The sequence below is a fragment of the Cibotium barometz genome, chromosome 19, assembly GCF_041138505.1.
Source record: "Cibotium barometz isolate CiBa-2024 chromosome 19, ASM4113850v1, whole genome shotgun sequence".
In the NCBI taxonomy this organism is placed as follows: Eukaryota; Viridiplantae; Streptophyta; class Polypodiopsida; order Cyatheales; family Cibotiaceae; genus Cibotium; species Cibotium barometz.
In genome coordinates, this window is record NC_141064.1 from 17,404,301 (window position 1) to 17,430,339 (window position 26,039).

Sequence of the window (26,039 nt, forward strand, 5' to 3'; positions counted from 1 at the left end):
TTGGGTTCCGGGTTTAGGGTTAGGTCAAGTTACGCATGCATAAGACTTATGCAAGCTCTATGTGTAAGCCTTATGCACAAACTACATACATAGGCTTATGCATAAGGCTTAAGCTTATGCAAAGAGATTGAAGCTTATACATAACCCTTATGCATAAGCTCTATGCATATAGGCTTATGTATAAGCCTTAAGCATAAGGCTTAAGCTTATGGTGGATAATGCTTAAGCTTATGCATAGAGCTTAAAGCTTAAATGCATAAGGCTTATGCATAAACTCTCTATGATGTAAGCTTATGCATAAAGCCTATGTATAAGGATTAAGCATGAGGCTTAAGCATAGAGCTTTCATAGAGAGCATAAGGCTTATGCATAATGCTTAAGCTTATGCATAGAGCTTGCTGCTTATACATAAGGCTTATGCATAAGCTCTCTATGTAAGCTTATGCATAAGGCTTAAGGCTAACATATAATTATGTAACTGCCTATGGGATTTTCTATGCTGGTTTCTGACCAAACATTCTAGTGTATCCTTTGGAGTTTTATTTTGCTATGTTTGGTTTCTGACCAAACATTCTAGTGTATCCTTTGGAGTTTTATTTTGAATCTCACCAAGCGATAAGTGACTATCTGTAGGATCTATTGATTGTTATATATAGATTTGCTTCCATGACATGATAGAAATTGATTTGATATAATATAGATTTTGGCCCCAAACTTGTTTGGGTCTTTGAACACTTTGTATTTCTATGCCATCTATGGTTATTTGCTTCAGTGGCTTGCTAATCTGCTTGATAAGATGTATTTTGATTGCCTAATTAGAGTACTAATGACTTGCATAGGCATGGATATGAAGGCATTTTTCATTTCTTAAGATTACATTAAAGGTCTACGGGTTATTTATCCGAATTGTGGAATGGACTTGTGATTGGATTATTCTGGGACTAATTGACCCAGCTTTAGCTTACACTTTGGGGTACTTGCTTGACATCTATAACACGTGGTAGGGCCTAAGACACCTGTAAGACACACACAGGCTAACTATTTGTTTGTCTATGTTGGATGGATGCAAGTAACAGGTTCTACCCTCTCAAATATCTCGCAATCTAAGCTTCTTGACACATGGTGTACTACTGGAGATATTGTCTCTCAGTACTAATAACATGATTATTATAGCAATACTTTTGTTTTGTAATCATGTTAAACTTTTCGAGTTGTTGCAAGATCAGGGTGTCCAGTTTTGTCCAGTTTATGCTGGAATGGGACAATTCTTGGACAACAAATTTAGGGGGGAAAGGTACTTCAAACGAGATCAAGAAACTAATAGAAAATACACATACACTCAAATTTACTCCCAATATAACTTAAATTAATATAAATTAGTCCAATTTATCAAAATTAACCAAAAATATGATAAAACAATTAAAAAATGATCTCTCCATACTTAGAGTGATCTAATTTTTTTTCCATAGATGCATCAATACAAGTACACTAGTCCCTATAGGTTTTAGATGATTTACATCAAAAATGTAATTTTACTAAATTAGATTATTAGTATTTGCAGGCCTTCTGACAGCCTGGAAGACCTTTAGAAAAGAAATCATTAAAAATCGAACCATTGGATTTGCAATTTTGACTAACCACCACATTCTACCAATGTCTCACTATCTACCACTCTTTTGATCTACAAGATTATGCATTTTTAAGTGGTAGTTATTGTGGGTGCAAAAAGTGGCATATATTATAACACTTTAAAGACCTTGAAATATTTAAAGAAAATAGACAAATAGCTTAAAAAATTTTCAAAAAATCAAGTTAAGCTCTATATTATGTGAAGATCTAAGATGCAATGGAAATCTCATATGAGTTTATATGTGAAAGATATTAGCATTTTTTGGAACCAGCCCAAATTTGGGACATGGTGTATACATTAAGCTTGTACCTAAGGAAATGAGGACTTTTAACTATCTAATGCTTAATTAGATTATGCAACTATATTCCCAACTTTGCATGTGACGTTCCAACAAAAGAACTTGAAAGGAAATTCCTTCGTTAGCTAGGCGAGATTGGCCACTAAAGGTAAATAAATGCCTGTTTTTTTACTATTTACAAGGTGCCTGAGTGGACAAAACTAGGCACCCTGATCCTGCAACCACCCTTTCATTTATCAAGATTGGTTGGGTTCCCGAATTCTTTGGGTTCGGCTGCAGATATGTTATTTGTATAAATCAAACACACACACACACACACACACAAATATAGCAATTTGAAATCTATAGTGTGTGTGTGTGTGTGTGTGTGTGTGTGTCCCCCATTAGCCACATCTACCCCCCCACCAGTAGATCCCCACTCCACCACCTCCTTCTTCACAAAGGGCATAGTTCTCAAGCCATCTGTAGACTATGTAAAGGGCAAGCCCAAGATCATGAGGGACTCACTAACAAGTACATGCCAAGGATACCCTCACTAACAAGTACATGCCAAGGATACCCTCATGCCCCTACTAGCCTACATGTTCAATAGAGCCCTTTGTGAAGGATTTCCAAAGCAACTGGGCTACTCAAGTGTTCACATGTCCCATTCCATGCAAATTGCGATTGGCCAGTTATAGGTTTCATCCCACCACCATGCAGAACACAACTAGCCAGATACATGTTTGATCCCATTGCCTCCTCGGAATGGAGATAGGACCTAAGTGCCATGCAAATTGTGATTGGCCAAATACAAGTTTGATCCCATGCCCCAAACTGGAGATAAGAAGACCGTAGCACCTTTTGAGCCAAGGTGCTCATATACAGAGGAAAGGATCTGTTGATTATGCCACACAGAGGTTGAGACAAGGGAGAATTCCATATCCCACTATCCAATATACTATGAGATCTGTGCCGAAGGTTTCATTGTCTATTCCATGAGGGATTTGACCCACTCTCTAGGCTCATTAACTTCTAGGACCAGCGTTGCCTAGGGCTCTTCCTACTGCTACTTGAGCTCTGTAGACATAGGGAAAATTTCTTGAAAGAGCTTTGTCCCTAGCCACCCGTGCCCCTCCATCGCCAGCTAATCATCACATGAGCTTCTTCCAAATAGGAGGACACCCATACAAAGATCTCATGGACCCAGCTCGGGCTACTCCAGATTCACCTCACCCGAGAGGAATTACCTTAGACCACAGGCCTTCGCGTTTTAGTATGCTCGATGGGCGTGACGAGGATCTCCTCATCAACTCCAGATCCAAGACATGCTCCATCACCATCTAGCTACCTTTCCATGTGACATAGTTTGAGGGAGACCTCTTGGCCATACTCATTAGCCCCATGCTTGATATTTTGGAGAGTGGTATACCATCTAATGGGGGTTGATGCTCCTCTCATGTTTCATGTTTCATGTTCCTAGTATTCTATGATGAGATTTCCATGGAGAGTTTTGTATCATTCCAATGAGATAGTTTTGTTGTGTTTCTATTTTATTTTTTGTCCCATATGATGAGATATGCCATGGATGTTATTGTATCATTTTGGTCTCATAGGCCCATTTGGGCCTTTAGTAGACGTTTAATATTTCTCTCTCTCTCTCTCTCTCTCTCTCTCTCTCTCTCTCTCTCTCTCTCTCTCACACACACACACACACACACACACACACACACAGGGTTTACATTGTAGGGTTTAAGGTTTGTGTTTTGGCGTTTAAATTTTGGGCTTTCAGGTTTATAGTTTAGAGTTTAAATTTTGGGCTTTAGTGTTTTGGGTTTTGGGTTTTGGGGTTTGGATCTTAGGGTTTAAAGTTTGAGCCTTAGGGTTTTAAGTTTCCATTTTAGGGTTTGAATTTTGAACTTTAGGGTTTAGAGTACACACTTTCTACTTTTAGATTTAGGGTTTGAGCTTGAGGGGTTAGGCTTTAGGAACACTTTCAGGTTTAAGGTTTAGGGTTTGGGCTTGAGGGGTTAAGCTTTAGGATTTAGACTTTAGAAATTAGGCTTTGGATTTTTGGGTTTAGGATAAGGTTTGGACTTTAGGATTTGGGGTTTTGGATTTAGACGTTAGGGTTTGGGTTTTTAGGGTTTAGAGTTTAGGGTTTTGGATTGGGCTTTCAGTTTCAGTTTTTAGAGTATATGATTTAGGATTTAGTGTTTTTCTTTTATATTTCAAGGCTTATCCGTTGAGGATTTAGGATACAAGATTTAGGTTTTTAGCTTGAGGGTTTAGGGTTTTACCTTTAGGGTTCAAGTTTGGTCTTTTGGGTTTACAGTTTAGGTCTTGGGTCTTTTGGGTTTTGGTTTTGGTTTTTTAGGTTCACAATTTAGGGTTTGGGGTTTAGACTTTTAGATTTTGGGTTCTAGATTTACCACTTATTGTTTGGCCTTTTTTGTTTAAGCTTTTGGTTTTAGGTTTTTTGGGTTTTTGGTTTAAGCTTTAGAGATTTGGGTTTTGGATTCAGTGTTTAGTGTTTGGCCTTTTTTATTTAGGACTTAGGATTTGGGATTTAGGGTTTAGGGTTTGAGATTTGAGCACTAATTGATGATCATGAGAATACAAATTAATGGTGAATTAACCTTAAACAAGTTAAATTTACACTAAGAAAAACTAATTAATAATAACTTAATTCTAATTGATAATGAATTAAGACCAATTGATGGTTAATTGAACTCAAATGATGTGAATTCATGGTATATTTGCATCTAATTGATAATGAATTAAGACCAATTGATGGTTAATTGAACTCAAATGATGTCAATTCATGGTATATTGGCATTGATTGTTGGTATGACTTTGGCACTAATTGATGGATAATGATTCGTATGACAATAAAGGACACCATGGATTCAATATTGGACATAGAAGCCTTGTACCAAACCTATTTAGATCTAAAGGCCACAAGGCTTTACAAAGACTATGTATCTATAGTAGTTACACACTCTTGCAAAGTCTCATGGTGGCTACTATCAAATCTAAAATAGTCATAATGCAAAGCTTCAAGGTCCACATGTGGCACTAAAGAACTATGTTGGTACAAAATTGGGCGTTGAATCCTTATATCATGTCTTTTATAGCTAGTTTTGTTACAATTCCAGATGCAAACAGGTGTAATCGTCTTCTCTACAAAAGTCTTCTATAGTTTCTTTAATAAGTTTTCTTTGTTTTTTTAATCCCAATCTTGCAGTAGGCAACTTCTTTATCCACATCCTCATTGTCATCAACATCATCCTCTTCTTCGTCTAAAAACACAACACCATCCCCTACATTTGATCCCAAATCTAGCACTAAACCTCGCACGCCATCTTATGTCATATCTTGGACCATCCACCCCTCTCAAAGACCCCAATAGCAAGCTTCGCCACCGACTTGAGTGATAAAAAGACGGGTCACTGTTAGGAAGGAGACTCTGGTTAATATGGTTTCATCTACCTATTTTACTATAAGGCACTTTACCATCTCACCAATTGGAACGGGCACCTATCTTTTGTAAGATGGTGCTATAATATATAAAGTGACCTTACCATGAGCTTAATGTCAAATAAGGATAATATGTATACATGTGTATGTATCTGTGTGTGTTCGCATCAACGAGTATTCAATCATTGTATTTCTGCACTTCGAGCATTGCTACAATGAGAAGTGGGAGCCTTACAAGGAGAAGGTAACTAAGGGCTATAAGATTTAGGCCTACAGTCCTGACTCCTTTCTTCTGACTTACAAATTTACTTGGGTAGCTTAGGACCACCAAAAAAAAAGCATGGAAGTACATTCACCAACATGGCAAGATGTAATTGGCACTTTGCCTTTTTTCCTTCTTTTTTTAACAAAACATGATTGGGTAAGAAAAACATCTACAGGTACACCTCCCCTACAGCACACCTCACGGCCATCTACCACTATTGCTTAACCTATACATGCGTAAAGAGTTTACGAGGGATTCTTTTGTACAACGGTCAAAGCTTTTGCCTCGTTCTTGGCAATTACTCTCAAAATTCTAGTAAAATACAAGGGTTAGCAAGATGAATTCTCAACAAGCTTTACATAATCATTAAAAGAACATGTCAACTCAAAAAGCACAGCCCAATTGTCCAAGCATTTTAATGAGAATAGTGACTTAACTATTGGAATGATATTCCCAAGTTTTAGAGGTGACTTTACAATCAAGGAGATGCCCTTATTTAATGAAGTAAATGAGTGCTAGGAGCTTGCTAGGAAAGGTAACCCACCCAATTTTTAATAGTGGGAAATCAAACATGTGTCATGAAATGGAAAGTGATTTAAGTTAAATTGAATTTATCATGAAATACATAAATGACTTTTATGTTACAACTTACCGACAGAAACTTCTTAGCAATAAATATTGAACCTGCCAAAACCAAACCACCTCACGTTATCATTAACAAAAAAAGGAGTGTAGATTTCAGACCTTCTAAAAAGGAAAGATGACAGACATGCTCAACAGTTGAACACATGCATGAAAGGATGGGTGCACGTGTGAGAATGGGCATGAGTGTACACGGACGTGATAGAACCCCGAAATCCCAAAAAAAAAAGGGCACTTGCATGATATCTCTCTAAGCAAGTGGGCTGGTCGACTGACTCGTATGACTACAGACTCCAAAGAATGTGAAACTGGTTATTAGTTTTTCTCCTATCCTCAAATCATCGACTTTGCGCAAAAAAAATCTAAAAGCGTAAAAATCTCAGTGTAACCATATTAACCTCCTCAATCCTTGAGGTGTTTTATTTAGGTTTTATCAAAGAATGTGAAACTGGTTATTAGTTTTTCTCCTATCCTCAAATCATCGACTTTGTGCAAAAAATCTAAAAGCGTAAAAATCTCAGTGTAACCATATTAACCCCCTGAATCCTTTAAAAGTTTGTTGGTAAACCTTACCAAGCTACTACATTCTGATACGTCACCTTGCTGCAATCTTTTGCAACTATTGCTGGTTTTGTCTAAGTATTAATACTAGTACCTACAAAGAGGCCTTGGTCCATAAGCTATGAACCCTCATCTTATCATGCCATTGTTCCCAACACCAGAGAAATTCGTGCAAAGTGAGTTTTCTCATATTCCCCTACCAAAAAAAAAGTAGCATTCTTGGCTTCAAAACTAAGGGGTGGTCTGAGTATTTCTTTCTTTATACAAAACTTAATAATAGCTTGATCAACTTTCTTATATAACACATTGGCTAATCTCCAAGTGCTCTGGAAATTGACACACCAAAAAGTCAGTATGGCACTTAGGAGTCCATCAGAAGATGCCAGCTATAGCACAAAGCATTGGGTTGAGCAGATAAGTTGCTGCATCATGGCATCTTTCAACGTGAATACAAAAAGCTTTCATTTTTGCAGTTCAACCCTTCCAAGTGTCATGTTGAGAGCTTGAGCTGAGAGATATGAATGTGAATACAACTGCTGTGCCAAGAACTGTAACCTCTGGCCACATGCTACTGCGTCATGCAATAGATTCTAACGAGCTATTCTCTTTCTACATCAGCACAGTATCAGAGTATTAAAATGTTCCCTGTACATATTGTCATGATTGACGGAATGTCAGATTGATACGCCCAGGTCGCAGATTAGTCCTCTCAATAAGCCATGATGGAGCAGTTTGAGGAAGGATGAATGAAACCCCATGATAGATCATTCTAGAGGGCCCACCAAATATAAGAACATCTCCAGATTCCAGTATAACACTTTCAGCTGCATCTATGTCCCTGTCAACCCCATACTTGAACTCAGCTGAATCACCAATGGAGAAAGAAACAACAGGTATTCCATGCTTAAGGCTTTCTTGACTTTCATCCCTATCCTGAAACACGAAAAATAATGTGATTCCATTAGATATGCTGGGAGAGCTCCAGACTGCACAAGATACAGATATACGCCTTGCATGCATGAATGATAGCAAGAGCATTTGAATTACTACTGCCTAATCCAAAAACTTTCATGAGACACCTTGAATTACCTGATGCAATCCAAGCTTGCCATTGCGTTCATAAAAATTGATCAGGCAAATATTTGGATGCATGTCAGGTACCATATCTATATCACCTCCTTTGATGTAATTACTTCCATTTTCACTTCGGAATGCATGCCGAGCCTCACGAAGACACTGGGCTACTAGTTCCTCAAATAAAGGAGGAATAGCTGGCGGTGATGCATTATCAAAGGAGCGCTTCATCTCGTATGATTTAGTGATTGGTTCCCAATGCATTCCAAGGCACATCATCCATAAATGCATCTTGTTTGCAGTTCCATAGCCTGGCTGATAAAATCCACCAGGCCCAATGCCCAGATCTCTACATCTTTGAGCGATTTCCACCTGTATGCCAAGAGATTCTCTCTCTCTCTCTCTCTCTCTCTCTCTCTCTCTCTCTCTCACACACACACACACACACAAACACACACAAAATCAAGTTCCAGGATCAAAAATACCAGGTGGACTTTCTCAAAAAAAGGGTGGCGAAGAATTACATTGGTGATGATCTCACCCCCTTACAAGTGGACCATCTCCGGCCCAAGTAAACGAAGCAAGGCCAGCCGGACAATGGGCTGTCTATAGGGATGGCTAGGTCATTTTAAAGAGGCCCACCCCAACTAGGGGCCTGGGGTCCATGAGACCATCACAGGACTAAAGGTGGCCACCTGGAATTGCAACTGCACACTGGCTGGATCCCAGAGGCTTTGCAAAGACTTTCACTTAGATAAACATCGTCTTCTACATAGAGACACACCACAGCCCTGAGAGAGGGCTACCACAGATAGTTGGATATGAGAGGGAATCAGTGTACGTACGAGAGTGAAGAACATCTGTAGGGGTGCGAGTTCAGGAGTTTACCACATCTACGCAAGACCCTCACAGTGGTTAGGAAGGCTGAGGAGGCCCAACACATGTGGCTGCAACTACGTCTCCCAGGGGAAAGGCATGTACACATTGCAGCTTGCTATTTACCCAAGAAATCTGCATATGCCCAGCCCAGTGGAATTGCCATCCATGCCTCTATATGAGGACATCATGGAGTACTCCAGATTAAGCAACATTCACCTACTAGGGGATTTTAAGGCAAGGACAGCATCGGGTTCACTTACTGGATTTTGGAGACCCAATTTCAATACACGAGCTAGACCCTCAGGAGACAGATATGCATTGGGAAAAACAGGACTTGGGACACACCATAGCTTTTGGCAGATACTTCCTTGACATGGGAACCGATTATATATAACGGAATGGATAGATGACCCTCTTCTGACCATCTTACTTGCTTCCCATATGGTGGAGGCTGTAGTATAGTGGATTATTTGATGGGATCCCCGGCTTTGGCTACCCACATCTAGGATTCCACACCCACTCCGAGCCACTCATGCCTATCTCCTTCACCGTATCTGGGACCCTCCCCATTACACCACCTACCGTACCCATCTCTCACTACACAGGTCCACTTTCGCCACGATCTCGATGATGTATATCATGACAACATCTACAGACAACTCTGTGAGCTTGATCCCTCAGCCCCGTTCCCTGCACTCAGTCACCATCATCTTGCAAAACTGCACCCAAACCTCCTTCCCTTGCACTCCACCTTGTGGATCCATGCCTCAAAACAGTGGGTATGATGGAGAATATCGAGCCACCCGTCTTCGCCTCCTGCAACAGGAAGACTGGCAAATTGCGAAGCACGATGAGCAACAGATTTTCCGACGCCTTACTCTCGATGTGAGAAGCGCAGTTTCTAGTCGAACGGGAGAGTTAACTATACCAACTCTTTCGTGTGTGGATAGTGAGAAGGCCTCAAGCTCTAGGAACACCGACCACCCAGACCCATCACTAATGCTCTCATCTAGCACACATGCACACTGCACAGAAGCTCTACCATGTACCCAACCAACCACCCCTTGCCCCACCACCCAACTGTTGAAATATGTAAGCTCGGTTTATGTGTGTGTCGGAAAGCACTCTAGATATTGTATGGTGTGAGTTGTGGCCACTCATGTGGAAAAGCGAGTGCCACATGTAAAGTTGGATGGGTCAAAAGTCGAGCGCTCTCTGAGCTCCCCCCCCTGCGGTGCCTGCTCCCTTCCCCATTTCCCCCCTTTCTCTGCGCCGCCCTGCCCCGCTTCCCCCCCTTTTATCTGCACCCACCCTACCCAGCTCCCCTTTCCATCGTCTGTCCCCCGTTTCCCCCCCTTTTCTCTGCGCCGCCCCCTTCCGCCTCTTCACCCTCCGCCCGCCCCCCCCCTCCCCTTCTTTTTTTGCCCCTCCTTGTTGTCCCCCCAGCCTTCGCCACCTTTTCAGCCTGTCCCTGTTCTTCCCAGCCCCCCCCCCTCCCCCCCCCCCCCCCCAAACACCCTTTTGCCCTTTTCTCCCGCCTTCTCTCTCTTCTTTCCCGCTTTCAGCGCCCTCACCGCCCCCCGCCCCCCCGCCCCCCCCCCCCCCCCCCCCCCCCCCCCCTCCTCCTTCCCCAGATCTCCGCCTTCCCTCCTCCACAGCTTCTCCCCGTTTCTCCTTCATCTCCTTTTCCCACAGGTAGTTTTTTTTCAGGTTCTTAGGGGCATTTCCCTTTCAGCAAGTCTCAGCATTTTCTGGTCCTCCGTCAACCCGACCGAGGCTACCATTGCTTGCTTATCTTTTTCCGAAGTGGACCTTCAGATCCTCACTACGACTATTGCAACATTAGAGACCTCCACCTCAGTTTGCAAAATTGTTGGTAGCCACCTTGCGCGCGGACAACTCAGAGATCTTTTGCAGGCGAGCCTCATTGGTGAGCCAGCAAACATCATACACATTCACCATCTGGGACGTAGCTACTACCAAGTGGAGTTCGACTCACCAACAGCATTAGACCGAGTCATGCAGCTGAGCCCCCTTACATCGAGTACGGCCCAAGCCTTCTTTGCGCGGTGGCAGCATGGCTTCAACCCTGCATCCGACCCTCCGGTTGGTGTGTCGGGCTTCCCAGTGATAGTTTGCTTCCCAAGCCTTAGGAAGGAATACCTTCCTCTCTTCTCCTAGTGATTGGTGCTGCCATCGGGAGAGTGATGGAATCCCCCCCCCCCCCCCCGGTTGCCTCGGCCCTCACCCGGGCAGCCGGGATTCCTCCCCTTCACATCTATGTTGCCCCGTTGGATTCAGTGCCTCATGTTATATCTATTCCTTGCCTTCAAGGCAACCCCATCATTCAACGAGTGGAGTACTCAAGCCTTCCAGGCCAATGCTTCATTTGCAAGCAGATGGGACACCTATAGCCAGAGCTCTCTCTCGACGCCAATCCAGGAGACCACATCCTGTGTCCCCAACCCCCCCCTCCCCCAGTTTCCCGTTCAGATCATCACCAAGGGGTAGAGAGAGAGGCAAGTTCTCAGGCAGCGGAGCACCAAGTCTCGACCGCGGATGGCCCAGCTATGCCGAAGAGTGGCAGAAGGTTGGCCCGTGCCCGAGCCATCAACCGACCACCAAAGCTGAGGGCCACCACCGCGAGCGCGCCAAGTCGGCAGAGTACAAGAGGATTCGGTTCTGTCAGAGAACCGTTTCGAGCATTTATCATAGCACCCACCCATTGGCGATGGCCCCCCTCCAGTCACGGAGAGGGTCCCTTCAACCCCTCCGGTTTGGCGGCCAATTCCCCGTCGTGATTCCTCCCTCTGGCAAAGTACAAGAGGATTTGATTCTGTCAGAGAACCGTTTCGAGCATTTATCACAACACCCACCCGTTGGCGGCGGCCCCCTTCAGTCACGGAGAGGGTCCCTTCGGCCCCTCTGGTTTGGCGGCAAATTCCCCATCGTGATTCCTCCCCAGGCTCTCAGTGTCTAGTGAGGCCAGTAGGCCCCCCTGAGCCCCCAACGAGCCTCTCCCAATAGCCTACTTCTCTGATGATCACTCCCAGCCGTGCCCCTCTTGCCTCTCCGCCATAGTCGCCAGAAACAAGAAATGGAAACGGAAATGTTCGAGGAATGGAAATGGGGACATGGGTTTTTAGGAGTGGAAACGGCCATTTCCTGTAACGGTATCACTTGGGAAACAAGAAACAGCCATAGAAACAGATGGGGTCTTGAAATGGAGAAATGTGTTTCTAGGGACTGAAACCATAGTCACAGGGGACGCCCATCCCAGGCCTTGGGGACGGGGGAACGCCGTCCCAGCCTACCTTTCACACGGGGACGCATCCCTCTGCAAGGGGACGTCCCATGTCCCGTCCCTCACCAAGGGACGGCCGTCCCCTATCAAGGGACGCCTTAAACATAGGGGACGGCCGTCCCTCACCAAGGGACGGCCGTCCCCTATCAAGGGACGCCTTAAACATGTGGGACAGCTGGTTGGGGACGAGAAGGGAAAAAAACAAACGGGCGCCTCATTTTATGTTTTTTTTTGTAAAAAAGAAGGCCCAGTCGTGCGAGCATCAAGCGATCTCTGCTCTCCTCCGTCTCTGTTGTGTGCGATCAAGTGCTCTCCAAAGTCCCGACTCCTCCGTCTTTGTTGTGACCTGTCACCTTTGCACTTGCAGTCTTGCTCTCCTCCTTCTCTGCTCTCCTCCATCCAGGTCTGTGCTATTGCGCTTTCCAAGTTCCACTGTCTCTGCTATCACCTGTGCAGTGTGCACACTTGCTCTCAGCCTCTCCTCCATCTCTGCTCCTCCATCTTTGCTCTGCAGTGTGCAGTGACTGCACAGCAAGTTGCAGCACAAGTTCTTGCCACAGGTGACAGCCCACTACTCCAGAGTCCAGTCTCCATCTAAGCTGCCCAGCCCCCAGGCCCCAGGCCCATCAGTGGCCAGCCTTCAAAGCTCAAAGTTCAATCACAATGGCCTCTTCCTCGCGAGCACCAGCAGCCCATGTTGGGGACAAGGGTTCAAATTGGTCTTGGTGGGAAGAGGTGAATGCCCAGAGACCAAGAAGCGGGGGAGGTTCACGTCAATGGCGCTGCAAGTTATGCCCATACACACGAACAAGTGGGGCAAACAAGGTGAGAGCTCACCTTCTCCATGAGTCTGGGCATGAGGTGCAGTTTTGCCCAAATGTAAGCCAAGAGAAGAGGACGGAGCTCTTAGAGCAGGCTGCAGCACAAGCGTCTCTCTTTACAGCAAAGAGGGCGGCACGTCCTGTGGCAATTGACCCCGTAGCATTTGTCAGGCCACCTGTATCAGAGGCATGTAGTAGAGCCTCTAGAGCTTCTGCATCAGCATCAGCTAGCCATACATCCTCCACACCACATGCGTCCTTTAGCATGCCATCCACAATTCCTGCACGTCGACAGAGCACCCTTGATCAAAAATGGGATCCCAAGAGAAAGGAGGATGTTGATACGGCAGTGGCTCGCTTCTTTTTTCATGATCATATTGCCTTCAATGCTGCCAGATCTGAGTACTTCAAGGTTATGGTGAGGAAGATTGGTAAGGATGGTCCATCTTACACTCCCCCATCCTCAGAGACCTTGCGTACCACTCTTCTTGAGAGGCATGTTGTAGAGCAAGCTGCAGAAGAATGGAGTGTCTCTCATCGTTGATGGATGGAATGATACACGAAAGAGGTCTATCCATGGGGTAGTGGCCTATTCTCGAGGAGAGATGTATTTCGTTTCATCGCATGATGCATCAGGGACTGGGAAGAGTGCTGATGTGCTTGCATCAGAGTGGACAGAGGCAATAGAGTTTGTTGGTGGTGACCTTGTTATGGGATTTGTTGTGGATGGCGAGGCCAGGTGCCATTGTTGAAGGGATGTATCCACATGTGACAGTGTCATTTTGCATGGCACATTGCCTCAATAATTTGCTGAAGGATATAGGAAAGTTGCCTTGGATTGCGCCCATCATTGAGAGGGCAAGTCACATGGTCACTTTTGTGGTAGTCAACCCACAAGACTATATAACTATCAACTCCATTATGCATAGTATAGACTAGATACTACAACATCCCCACTAACGTCATCAGCACCCAATAGTGGGTGTAGAACTCTATATCAAGATATGCTCTCACACACGCACTCCACAGACACACACTTTCTTTTTTTTTTGTAAAGCTTCATGTCATTAATTACAGGTGGGAAACCTCAAAACGAGGAAAACCCACCAAAAAGACCATATACAAGGGAGACTACTAGAGTGTTCACTATGTTCAGTGTGAACATAGTTAAACATCTAAAAACAATCTGTAAAAAGAGCATACAGAGATGAGTCAATCTCATGAAGAGAGAGACAGTCATATAAAGATTGCTGAAGAGAGGAACGGAAGAATGAGTAAGCATCCAAATAAGGCCCAGCAAAAACTATCCTGTTGCGAGACTGCCAGGTAGTCCATAAAGCCCAGTAGCGAACCCAATCAAAGAAGACTTTATAGGATCTAAGGGGTGAAGGGAGAAGACCGAAGATCCAAAAGTATTTCCCAAAGGGTGCCTATCGGAAGCGTGCTCTCAAACGTGCAGCAATCCGATCCAGTAAAGTCCTGGTCAGAGGACAACTCCACAAAAGATGAAGACTGTCTCTTGAGAAGCACCACAACTATGACAAGTTGAAGGTGCTAAAAGTCGCCTAGCCAAGAAAAGGCCGACTGGCAAGACTCCAATCAAGCATCTCCATAAAAAAAGTCTACTTTTCAAAGGAAGACTGCATTTCCAAAGAGAATGAAGCCGCTGTTTCCACCAACCCTGACTTTTATGAAGATGCCAAATCTGATTCGCATGTTCTTGAACCCAAGAGGCAGGCAACAAGAGATGATATATCGAATGAACCGAAAGTTTAGCCATTGATAAAGGGCCTCGTGCAGGTTGTTCTCTTCTAAGGCTCCAATCAACCAAACGATCAGAACGATCCAAATCTGCAATTGGTTCAAAAGGAGCAAGAAGCTCTCGAATAAGCTGCCAGATTGATCTATAATGCATCCCCAGACCAAATTTTCTGGCGGCAACCACAAAAGAAAGCACATGGCCACCAGCATCCAAAACATCATCAATAAGATAAACTCCTTTCTTTGAAAGGAAATATCCCTTCCTAGGCTCTCGTAGAGCCAAGGGTACATCAAAAGCCTTTGACCAATGAATACTCTCAAGGCGAAGCGAAGAAGATTGCGCATTAAGCCTGGGATTCCAAAAAAGATATTGCGTAACCTGTTTCCAGGCAAAAATTAACTTAGATGAAAGAGGACAGCCGACAATTTTTCCATCGAAATGGCTGAACATTGCATCCCAATACGTAACAGTCCACTTTCCAAAAGCAGGTGAAGACATAGACATACACATATTACCCAACATAATAGCCCATGGCTGGCGCTGATGTACAAATTCCAACAGCAAAGTGGATTTATGAGAAAGCACATGAAAATGAATATTCAATATGTTCAAGCCACCATGTATCTTTGGAGAACACATCTTTGGCATTGACAAAAGACGAAGACCCTTTTTACAATGTTGAGTTTTCCACACAATTGCCATTGCCATAGACATAAACCGATCTATATCAGCTTTCCTCCACATAATCAATGGAAGAAAGAACTGTATGTAAGCCATTACAATAGCCTGCACTATCCTGAGACGTACATGAAGAGGCCAAGTGGAAAGCTGCCAATAATCAATTTTGCGATTTAATTTTAGCATAACCCATTAAATCATTTGTGAAGATGACAGCTGCCAACCCAAAGGGTAACCCAAATGACGAACGATATGTCCACCAGGAGGTATTCCACCGGGCCACAATACATGATGCCATTGCTGTACGTTAAGCGCAAGCAAGGTAGACTTATGGAAATTCACTTTCAAACCAGCAGCCAGACCAAAAAGTTGCAAAGCCTCCATTAATCTCTGAAGATCTTGTTGCGTATTCTTGGGCATAAAAAAAGAATCATCAACATAAGCCTGAGCCAGGAAAGTAAAGTCTGTACAACACTGCTAAACAACTTTTTTTTTTTTGAAAGCTGTATGCTGTATACAGGAGCCTTTAAAATTTCTGCTGATGCGAATCAAAAAGAAAGCTCTGTTTACTGGAATACTGAAACTGACTTCTGCTGATGTGAATCAAAAAAAAGCTCTATACACTGGAATTCTGAAACTGACTTCGAACTCTAGAAAATCTGCAGATACGAACTAAACCTGAAAAGGAAGGCGAAACTGCACGGGGAGAGAGGATGGCGTGCGAAGATCTCAACGCGCGCGCGCGCACACACACACACACAGAGTAGGAGGAGGGAGAGGCGAGATTGCAGGCTCACAGACAGTTGTGTCACAGGCGAGCAGAATCGAAAGGAGACGCAGGCGAGACAATCGCAGGAATCGCAGGCGAACAGAGTCGCAGGCTCACAGGCGAGTAGAGTCGCAGCTTCGAAGGCAAAGGGAGTCGCAGGCGAACAGGCGAACAAGGTCGCAGGCGATAGGCGAACTGGGTCACAGGCGATAGGCGAACTGGGTCGCAGGCGAGCAGTCGAGCAGGCGAGCCGTCACACACAGAGTCTTCTTACACACTCTCTCTCTCTCTCTCTCTCTCTCTCTCTCTCTCACACACACACACACACACACACATCATAAGAGCATATATTCACACAAAGGCCTTCGTACTGAGTTTATGTCAAATCTCAGGAGATGCAGGGCAAACTCAGCCATAATGAAGCCTAGCACTAAGGGAAGTAGCAAATAGAAATAATTAGTTGATATGGCAAATATACCGCTAAAGATAGAAAGAATCAACACAATATCAACTACTCTGATACCAATGTAACTTGGTTGAACACAATGCTAATCAGTACACTTAAATACACCAAGATTTAATGGACAACATGCTCAATACAAGAAGTAATTTCCTCAATTGACAAGAGATGCACAATGAGCTACAACGGACGGCCCCTCCCTCAAAGAAAGTACATTGATCTTGGGAGAATCAAGTACATAGTATCATGGGCATTTCTGACCAGATTTCCATACCAATGTATATGAATACAGTATTGCAAACAATGTGATTGTTGGTGTAGACTTACAACTCACACTACCCTCTCAAGTGCCCATGTTCCCTACCATCTTCTCTCTATTGTTCCACTAACACATGGTAGCAACAATCTGCAAAAGAGCACGTAGGACAAGAGAACACTACATAGGGTATGTGATCTTGGAGTCCGGTTCAGTTGCAAGTAGAGTCAATGACATCGGAAGTCTTCGCGATGGAAACGCTTGGAGTGTTGAATTCTTAGATTTGTCGCAATCCTTCGCGACAAAAATCTTCAAGAGGATGAAGAGAACCCTGGGAAAGCTTCCCTTATGGTTCAACTTAAGAAAGGAAGGCTGAAATTAGGGTTTTCAACAAAAAGACCAAAAATTACAGTAAAAATAAGAGCTGTTTTGCTGAATTTCAGTCATTCGGAGTGTGTAGAAGAGTATACAATACCTGGAAACACTCTTGGAAGCTTGGAAAACACCCTAGCAAGCTTGGATATGGAGTTGGGAAGGAGAAAGTGCAGAAAATACAGCCAAAGAGGCCTCATGCCTACTTCTAGAGAGAGAGGAAAGAGGGAGATGGTGAGTTGTCCACTCTAGGTATCAGGTAGGTGCTTTGTGGTGCAAGCTAGAACGGACACATGGCTGGTTGCTCCCTTTGTAGAAAGGGGATAAGATCTGGGTGATAGGCATTGGATTTTGTCCACCTCGGGACATCAGTGTGTGCGAACATAGGACTGGTCATAATTTATAAGTGAGTTTTGGTCGCCCAAAACTTAATGAAGTGTGTACACACTCACTTATAAATTAGTGCTAATTCCTAAGGCTAGGTTTATGACCAATACTTACCACCTGTCACATGCCACATAACCATGTCAACAGACAGTTTCACACGCACGGTTCACAGGCGGCGTCCCCTTACTCAGAACCACACATTGGTCAAGCAAGCATGAAAACAGCATGCAATTTCAATTGCAAGCAAGCACATAAAGATGCTATGCAATGCGGCATTGGTATGGACAATCCCCGTTCATGAGACTATATACCAAAATAGATGTGCTCCAGGCAAGTACACGAGGTACCAGACCCAATGGCACACCAATCCACCAAGCATTTCCGGATATGTACACAGAGGCACAAGTCCCAACAGAAAGTCAATTCCACAGTATCACATGAGTGTAATCAATCCCCAAGATATACACATTTAGTGCATGAAAAACTAAAACAACTTTTATTCTATCACCGTGCTTGCTCATCATGTATGTACATTGGACTGGTGTGCATGGCAGTGGGTAGGCACATAGATACATACACCTAGTGTTGCAGTGAGTTTTAGATTTGGGGGGAAGTTTTTTTTTCATGAAGACTATGGACTAATGTAAATTTTTCAAGTTTGATGAATGAATGTTTTGCAGGGACTCTTGAGGGAGGTGATGAAATGCGGTGTGGGTGCACCAGTCACTCCAGAGCAATGTGTGTTGGGGTAAAGGCACTGTAGGCATATGCTCACTTATGGTAGTGCTATGTGTGAACACGGCTTAACCAAGGGCACTTTTTCCCATGTGGTTTTTCCCCTTGGACATCAAGTGTGAAAGGACACATATAATATTTTGTAGTTTTATATTATATGGATGTGGCACACATGCAAGGGTTGACTTGCATTTTGTGGATACCACACTTTTGGCTCTCTCTCTCTCTCTCTCTCTCTCTCTCTCTCTCTCTCTCTCTCATTTCTGTGTGTGAGCTTCTCTACCCTGCACCTAACCCTAATGTGCAGGTTTGTGTGTGTGAGTGTGTGAGTCCAACACCCAACATTTGGTATCAGAGCTGGGAGCTGGGAGCTGGCCTTGATATTCTGCTGCTGGAAAAATTCTTGCAAAATTCCGTCGCCACTGTGGTTCCGTCCGTCGAATTCCGTCGCCGCTGTGTTTCCGTCCGTCGAATTCCGTCGCCGGATTGTCTGGTTCCGTCGGAGCTCCTCCGTCCACCAGTTTCGGGCGGCACTAGTGGGGAGCCCACCACCTCCGCCCAGCCTCGCGAGCGGCACCGCCCTGCAACCGGCGACCCACCACCAGCTCCATCACGCATCTGGGCACCGTCGGCGCTTCGTCCGGTCGACCAGAGGCAGGTGCTCGCATCAATTCCGTTTCCACGACGCTCGCGTACGCTCTGTCTCGAACCCGCCGTCACCGTCGCTCAACGCCCCAGCCGGCTGCCCAGAGCCGACGACGCGTTGCTGTCCCGTTCCGTTCCGGCATTGCTGTCAGCTCCCCAACATTAGCGCCGGGAGCCTGCATCAGTAACGCCTAGCCGACTCCAGCACGCCTGCTGCTCGCCGGCTGGGACCCGTCAACTCCCCAACATTCCGCCTGCTCGACTACCCAGCACACGCCCACTCTAGTTGGTCCGACGTTTGCTCTCATCAGTCCTCTGCAACGTACAACACATTGGTTTGACTCCCTCCAACGTCTCCACCTGCAACGACTGGCCACCTGCAACGACACCTTGCCTGAAGAAATTTGGGGTTTTCAAAATTGAGGTCAAAATTGGCAAATTGGAGCTCTTACATTTGCAGAAATTTGGGGCTTTTGTGAAAATTGGCCAATTAGATGCACATTGAAGCAATTGGAGTGCATAAAAATTGGGGATTTTCAGATTGGAGCATGTAATTGGGCATTACAGCTGCGATTTGTCGCGTATGTATACACATTGTGTGTAGTTGGACAATTTGGTGCAGGTTTACACTTGCTTTGGTTTGCAGGCATACATTTGCACAGGACATTTGGTTGCCTGGCGGTGCACATTGGTGCTTGGTTTGCTTGCAGTTATACTTTGTTGACATGGCACAGAATGCTACAGATGTATTTGGTGTGCTCACCCAGGAGGACAAGCTGGATGGATCTAACTACTCCCTCTGGAGTTTTATGATCCGTAATTTGCTGGTAGCCAAAGGGCTTTGGGGCATCGTGTGTGGTGATGACACACGCCCACATACCATTCAGCCAGCCACGCCTCAAAGGGGAGGTGCTCAAAGAGCTCCTGATGTAGATCCTACTCCCACACAAGAGCAGAAGAGATGGGACTCTAGAGATGCACAGGCCATGTCATTGATAGCCCTTTCAGTGAAAAGGACTATTATTCCGCACATTCGTTCATGCAAGACATCGAAGCTTGCATGGGACACATTGGAAGCAATGTATCAGGTACGCAACGAGGCAAGAGTTGCCTACTTGAAGAGGCAATTGGATCTTCTTTCTATGGATGAGGGTGACTCTATGGCAGATCATCTCACCAAAGTGAAAGATTTGCAGGAACAATTGCTCAACATTGATGAGGTTATCCCAGACAGACAGATGGTCACCAACACTCTTCATTCTTTACCGCCTTCCTATTTGGGCTTTCACACCTCTCTCAACCTCTCGATGAGAGGAGGTGGTGATCCCATCACTTTTGAAGAGCTCGTGGGTTTACTCTTGCAGGAAGAGCAAACAAGAGCAAACATATCGAGCAACTGTGGTGGAGAAAAGGCATTTACAGCCAAGGATAAGGGTAAAGCAAAGAGCCTTAAGCATGGGGGACAACAGTCTAGCAAGGCTGGTCATGGACAGCCCTCTTCTAGTGGTGAAAAGTCTGACAAAGGGGATGCAAACAAGCCCAAAAAGAAGGGCAAATGTCACTACTGCCATAAGCCTGGACACTAAGAAGCAGGCAATGCAGTAGCAGACTCTTCGAATGACAAAGCACAGCAATCAGCTAATGTAATCCAGGAAGAGTACACTTTTTTGGTCACATGCACTAGTGACACACCAGGTGCTTCAGACACTGATATGTCTTGCATTGCATCTGACAGACAGAATACATCATGGTATTTTGATAGTGGTGCTTCGAGCCACATCACTTCATGCAAAGATGTATTTCAGCACTTGGTTTATGCTTCAAATGGCCGCACTGTATCATGTGCAGATCATACCACATATCCAGTAAAGGGAATTGGTAATGTCATACTTATTGCAGCCAATGGTGCCAATATATATGTATGAAAAATGTATTGTATGTTCCAGGGATAAAGAAAAATCTGCTCTCCGTCTCAGCCATAAACGACCAAGGTTTAAAGGTTGAATTTGAAGATGGGAAGTGTTTGGTAAAAGACCCATCAAAGGGTTATGAAATAGTCACTTCTGGAACACGATACAAAGGCTTGTATAAGCTGGACAGCTATGACAAGCGCACTTATGATGTAAATACAGTGGCTGCCCACACTCCTGCTATGCATGATGCAGAGCTATGGCATGCTCGTTTTGGACATGTAAATTTTCAGAGTTTGATGCCGCCTCTTGAGTCTCCGCCAAGACATGTATGTGAGGGGTGTATTTTGGGAAAGATGCATCGGAAACCATTCCCCAAAGATGGAGCTGTTAGAGCTGAAAATAAATTACAGCTCATACATAGTGATGTATGTGGTCCAATGCGGACACCATCCATAGGGGGGCATCTTTACTTTGTCACATTCATTGATGACTACTCCAGGTTTGCTTGGGCTTACCCTTTGAAAGCGAAAGAAGATGTGTTTACATGCTTTCGACACTTTGTCGCAATGGCTGAAAATATGTGTGCATGTAAAGTCCAAACACTTCGCTCAGATAGAGGTGGAGAATACATGTCAAATGCATTCAAGGATTATATGCTTCAAAAGGGCATCAAACATCAATGTACTGTGCCTTATACACCGCAGCAGAATGGTGTAGCTGAGAGGAAAAATAGATCTCTCATGGAGATGGCAAGATGCATGGTGAAAGCACAAAAGTTGCCTCACAAATTCTGGATGGAAGCTATAATGTGTGCAACTCATGTGTTGAACAGGTGTCCAACAAAAGCTTTGAAAACCATAACACCATTTGAGGCTTGGTAAAGCCAACAGTGGATTATATGCGTACATTTGGGTGTTTGGCATATGCACATGTGCCAGAACAACTCCGAACAAAGCTTGATGACAAAGCAATTAAATGCATTTTTGTGGGCTACAACAATGAAAGCAAAGGATACCGTCTTTATAATCCAACTACACGAAGGATTTTTGTGAGTAGAGATGTGGTATTTGCTGAAAATTCAGAACAGCCCATGGTCAGCTTGTATAAAAGCAATGATACAGGCATACAGGACATGTTTGATGGACTTTTACCCATTGCAATTAGGGGGGATTCAGATCAGCCAGCCCCTACACAAGAAAATCCACATGTAGAACATGTGGACCAGCCAGCCATTCAGCCCCCTTCTGTAGAAGAAGTGGAAGATCTTGTCAGGGAAGAGCAAACAGCCATAGACACAGCCAAGTCAGTGCCAAGATGGTTGCTGAAAACTTTGCAAGAAAGCAAACTTGCAGCTCAACTCACAGGTAGAACAAGGGCTAGTTCCAGCCATGCTTTGAATGTACATCGTGGGGAGTCTGCATTCGCAATGGGTGGTCTCTTTGATTCAGAAGAGCCTTCTTCTTATGAAGAAGCACATGAGAATGAGCATTGGTTGCAAGCTATGCAAGCTGAAATTTCTTCTATCATGAAGAACAATACATGGGATCTTGTGGAATTGCCTAAAGGCAAGCATGTAATTGGAACAAAGTGGGTGTACAAAGTCAAAAGAAAGTCGGATGGTACTATTGACAGGTACAAAGCAAGACTTGTGGCTAAAGGCTACTCCCAGAAAAAGGGAATAGATTATGAAAAGACTTTTGCTCCTACTTCGAGAATGACCACAATAAGATCTGTGATTGCATTGGCTGCCCATAAAGGATGGAAAGTGCATCAATTGGATATCAAAACTGCATTCTTAAATGGGGATTTACAGGAGGAAGTATATGTAAATCAGCCCATTGGTTTTGTAGTTCCTGGTGAGGAACATAAAGTATGCAGGTTGCACAAAGCATTGTATGGGTTAAAGCAAGCTCCAAGAGCTTGGTATGATAAGATACATGCTCATCTAACCAACCAAGGTTATGAGAATAGTCCAGCTGAATGCACATTATATGTGAAGAAAACCCATGCCGATATTCTCATAGTCATCTTGTATGTAGATGACATGCTCATTACAGGTACAAGCAAAGCACAAATTTCAGATTTCAAAGCTGATTTGAAAGCTGAATTTGATATGTCAGATTTGGGGCCTTTACACTACTATCTCGCCATACAGTTTATGCATACAGATGATGGCATTGTTATGCAGCAAACTAAGTACATAAAAAGTTTGCTAAAAAGGTTTCACATGGATGAATGTAAGCCCATTTCTACTCCGGTAGAACCAGGTGTAAGGCTTACTATGCATGATATTGGAGAGCCTTTTGAGGCCGGCCTTTATAGCCAGGCAGTGGGATGCCTCATTTACTTGTGTAACACGAGGCCAGACATATCTTTTGGGGTGTCTTTGTTGAGCAAATTCATGCACAGCCCAGGCACAAAGCATTGGCAAGCAATCAAACGCATTTTTCGATATCTTAAGGGTACCCTGGATCTTGGTTTGTTCTATCCCAGGGGGGGCAGCATGCAGCTTTATGCATACAGTGATTCAGATTGGGCTGGTGATTACGATACCAGGCAATCCACCAGTGGGAATTGTTTTTTTCTTGGCAGCTCATGCATATCTTGGTTGAGTAAAAAGCAACCCACTGTTGCTACATCTACTTGTGAGGCTGAGTACAGGGCAGTCTTTACAGCTACAGTAGATTGTGTATGGCTGAGGAGACTATTGGCTGATCTTCGTGAGTGTCAGCAGACACCCACCACCATTCTCACTGATAGCCAGAGTGCTATGGCCGTGGCACGAAATCCAGTATTTCATGCACGTACCAAGCACATAGAGATTCATTATCACTATGTCAGAGAGAGGCTACATGCAGGGGAGATCAGTTTATCTTATTGCCCTACACAGGATAATGTTGCAGATCTATTCACAAAGGCTTTACCTCGAGAAAAGTTTGAAGCTTTCCGCAAAGCTTTGGGCTTACTCTCATACAGAGAGTAATCTGCTACCTTGCACAGGTTCACACTTCCACTACAGGGGGGATTTGTAGGCATATGCTCACTTATGGTAGTGCTATGTGTGAACAGGGCTTAACCAAGGGCACTTTTTCCCATGTGGTTTTTCCCCTTGGACATCAAGTGTGAAAGGACACATATAATATTTTGTAGTTCTATATTATATGGATGTGGCACACATGCAAGGGTTGACTTGCATTTTGTGGATACCACACTTTTGGCTCTCTCTCTCTCTCTCTCTCTCTCTCTCTCTCTCTCTCTCTCTCTCTCTCTCTCATTTCTGTGTGTGAGCTTCTCTACCCTGCACCTAACCCTAATGTGCAGGTTTGTGTGTGTGAGTGTGTGAGTCCAACACCCAACAGGCACTATGCCCACCCTTATAGTGTGTACAAGCCCATAAGTTATAGTACATAGTACACTTAGTACTTTTAATGTACTAAGTGCACTATGTGTACTAGTGCAATATACATGTGTGATAGGGGAGTCACACACTCATTCCCATGAGTTGACTTATTCCCACAACTCTCTCTCTCTCTCCTTGCTTCTCTGTGTATGTCTCCCACATGAACTCTAACCCTAATTCTAATCCTCCCACACAACAGGTATCAGAGCCAGTGCTGTCTTGATCCTTCCCCTTTGCCCTAGAGCTTGCCATTTTCCGGTGCAGCACACTCGGCTCGTATTCTTTGTGCATCTCTGCTGATGTACAAGCCTAAAGTGCTCAGTAGCCAGCCGACCAACGCTTGAAAGCTGCAAGCGCACGAGTGGTGACACGCCTGTGGCCAGGCGTCTAACGCCTTGCTTGTTTGCTTGTTGCGCTTTGTGGCCACCAGCGGCTGCTGCTGTAGGCGAGTGGCGCTCATCAACGAGCGAACACAGGCGAAGGCTGCGAACACGTAACCGGGCGTCAATACATCAGGCGTTCAACTAGCTACTAGGCGTAAGCGAAGGAAAGCACCCGTAGCGCGAAGGGGAACCCAGGCGAATACCCGTGGATCGAACACGCGTCCTTCACAAGCTGGGAGCGTAAGCACTGTAGTCACCTGCAGAAGCTGGGAGCGATGGCGTGGCAGCTGGTAGGCAGGCGAGCGAAGAAGAACGCCGTGCATTCAGCTGGTAGGCAGGCAAGCGAAGAAGAACGCCGTGCATTCAAGTCGTAAGTAGGCGCTCAGCTCCACGTCACCTGCTGAGGAGAGCTACGCAGCCCAGCCCGTACAGTACCTGCTGCAGGTGATCTAAATCTGCAGCGCAGCCAACTCCATCAACACAAGCAGCATCAGACGTGCCCCCCCCTTTCTCCTGCAACAACTGAAATTCAGCCTACAGATCAGAGAAATTCAAAAAATTAAGAGGTATTTGCCTTCAATTTTGGGAATTTCTTATCAATTCAATCAATTGAGCAGGTACAGGTGCCGAATTGCTCAATTTCTGAGCGAAATTGGCAAAATTGGGTGACATTGGTCACAATCAAGATTAATTTGCAAGAAATTGGATGTCGAAATTTGGGGCTTTTCATGTAATTGTGCAATTAAGCATTCATACATGCTGTATGATGTGAGAAATCGCACATTCGGGCAAAATTGCAACAAATTGCAGTGCAAATCAAGGGGCTTTTATGCCGATTGGATTGATTTGCATGCAGGCAATCGCATTTGATGCTGTGGATAATGTCTTGATGCCTTACAAGCACTCAATGTGCCTGTAAATCAAGGGGCTTTCATGTATTGGATGTATATGTGGCCAGGGGGAAGCATCGCAAAGACTTTGGATGCCTTCATGTGCATCAATGTACCATGTATGATCAGCAATTGATCTTAAATCAAGGGGCTTTTCAAGATTTTATGCTTGTTAAGCTTGGCAAAGCAGCAGGCAAGACATTTATGCCTTGAATCCTCAAAAATCAGCTTGCAGTCAAGGGGCTTTTGCCCAATTTCTGTTCGGAACTGTTGTATGCAGTGTTCGGGACTGGAAAAGTCTGATTTTCACTCATTTGGACAGCCAAGATAGCATTTATTGCTATTGTACCTGTTGGTACAGATTTGGTACAGTTTTGTACAAGTTTTGGCATGGCTGCACATTGATTTGAGTGAGCAAAAGGTTCATTTACAGCTGCTGTACTTGCCAGTACAGGT

At 44.5% G+C, this 26,039-nt stretch overlaps 1 protein-coding gene across 1 annotated transcript in view; it reads right to left on the reverse strand.

Moving 5' to 3' along the window:
- Positions 1–7,021: 7,021 nt before the first annotated feature.
- Positions 7,022–26,039, reverse strand: part of LOC147628284 (transcription regulator/ zinc ion binding protein) — a 75,640-nt gene continuing 56,622 nt past the window's right edge. Inside the window, exons 5-6 of the mRNA XM_086813361.1 lie at positions 7,945–8,301; positions 7,022–7,788 (exon numbers count right to left, since the gene is read on the reverse strand). Coding sequence (XP_086669487.1) covers positions 7,513–7,788; positions 7,945–8,301 — 633 coding nt within the window. The 3' untranslated portion in view covers positions 7,022–7,512. The remainder of the gene's footprint in view (positions 7,789–7,944; positions 8,302–26,039) is intronic.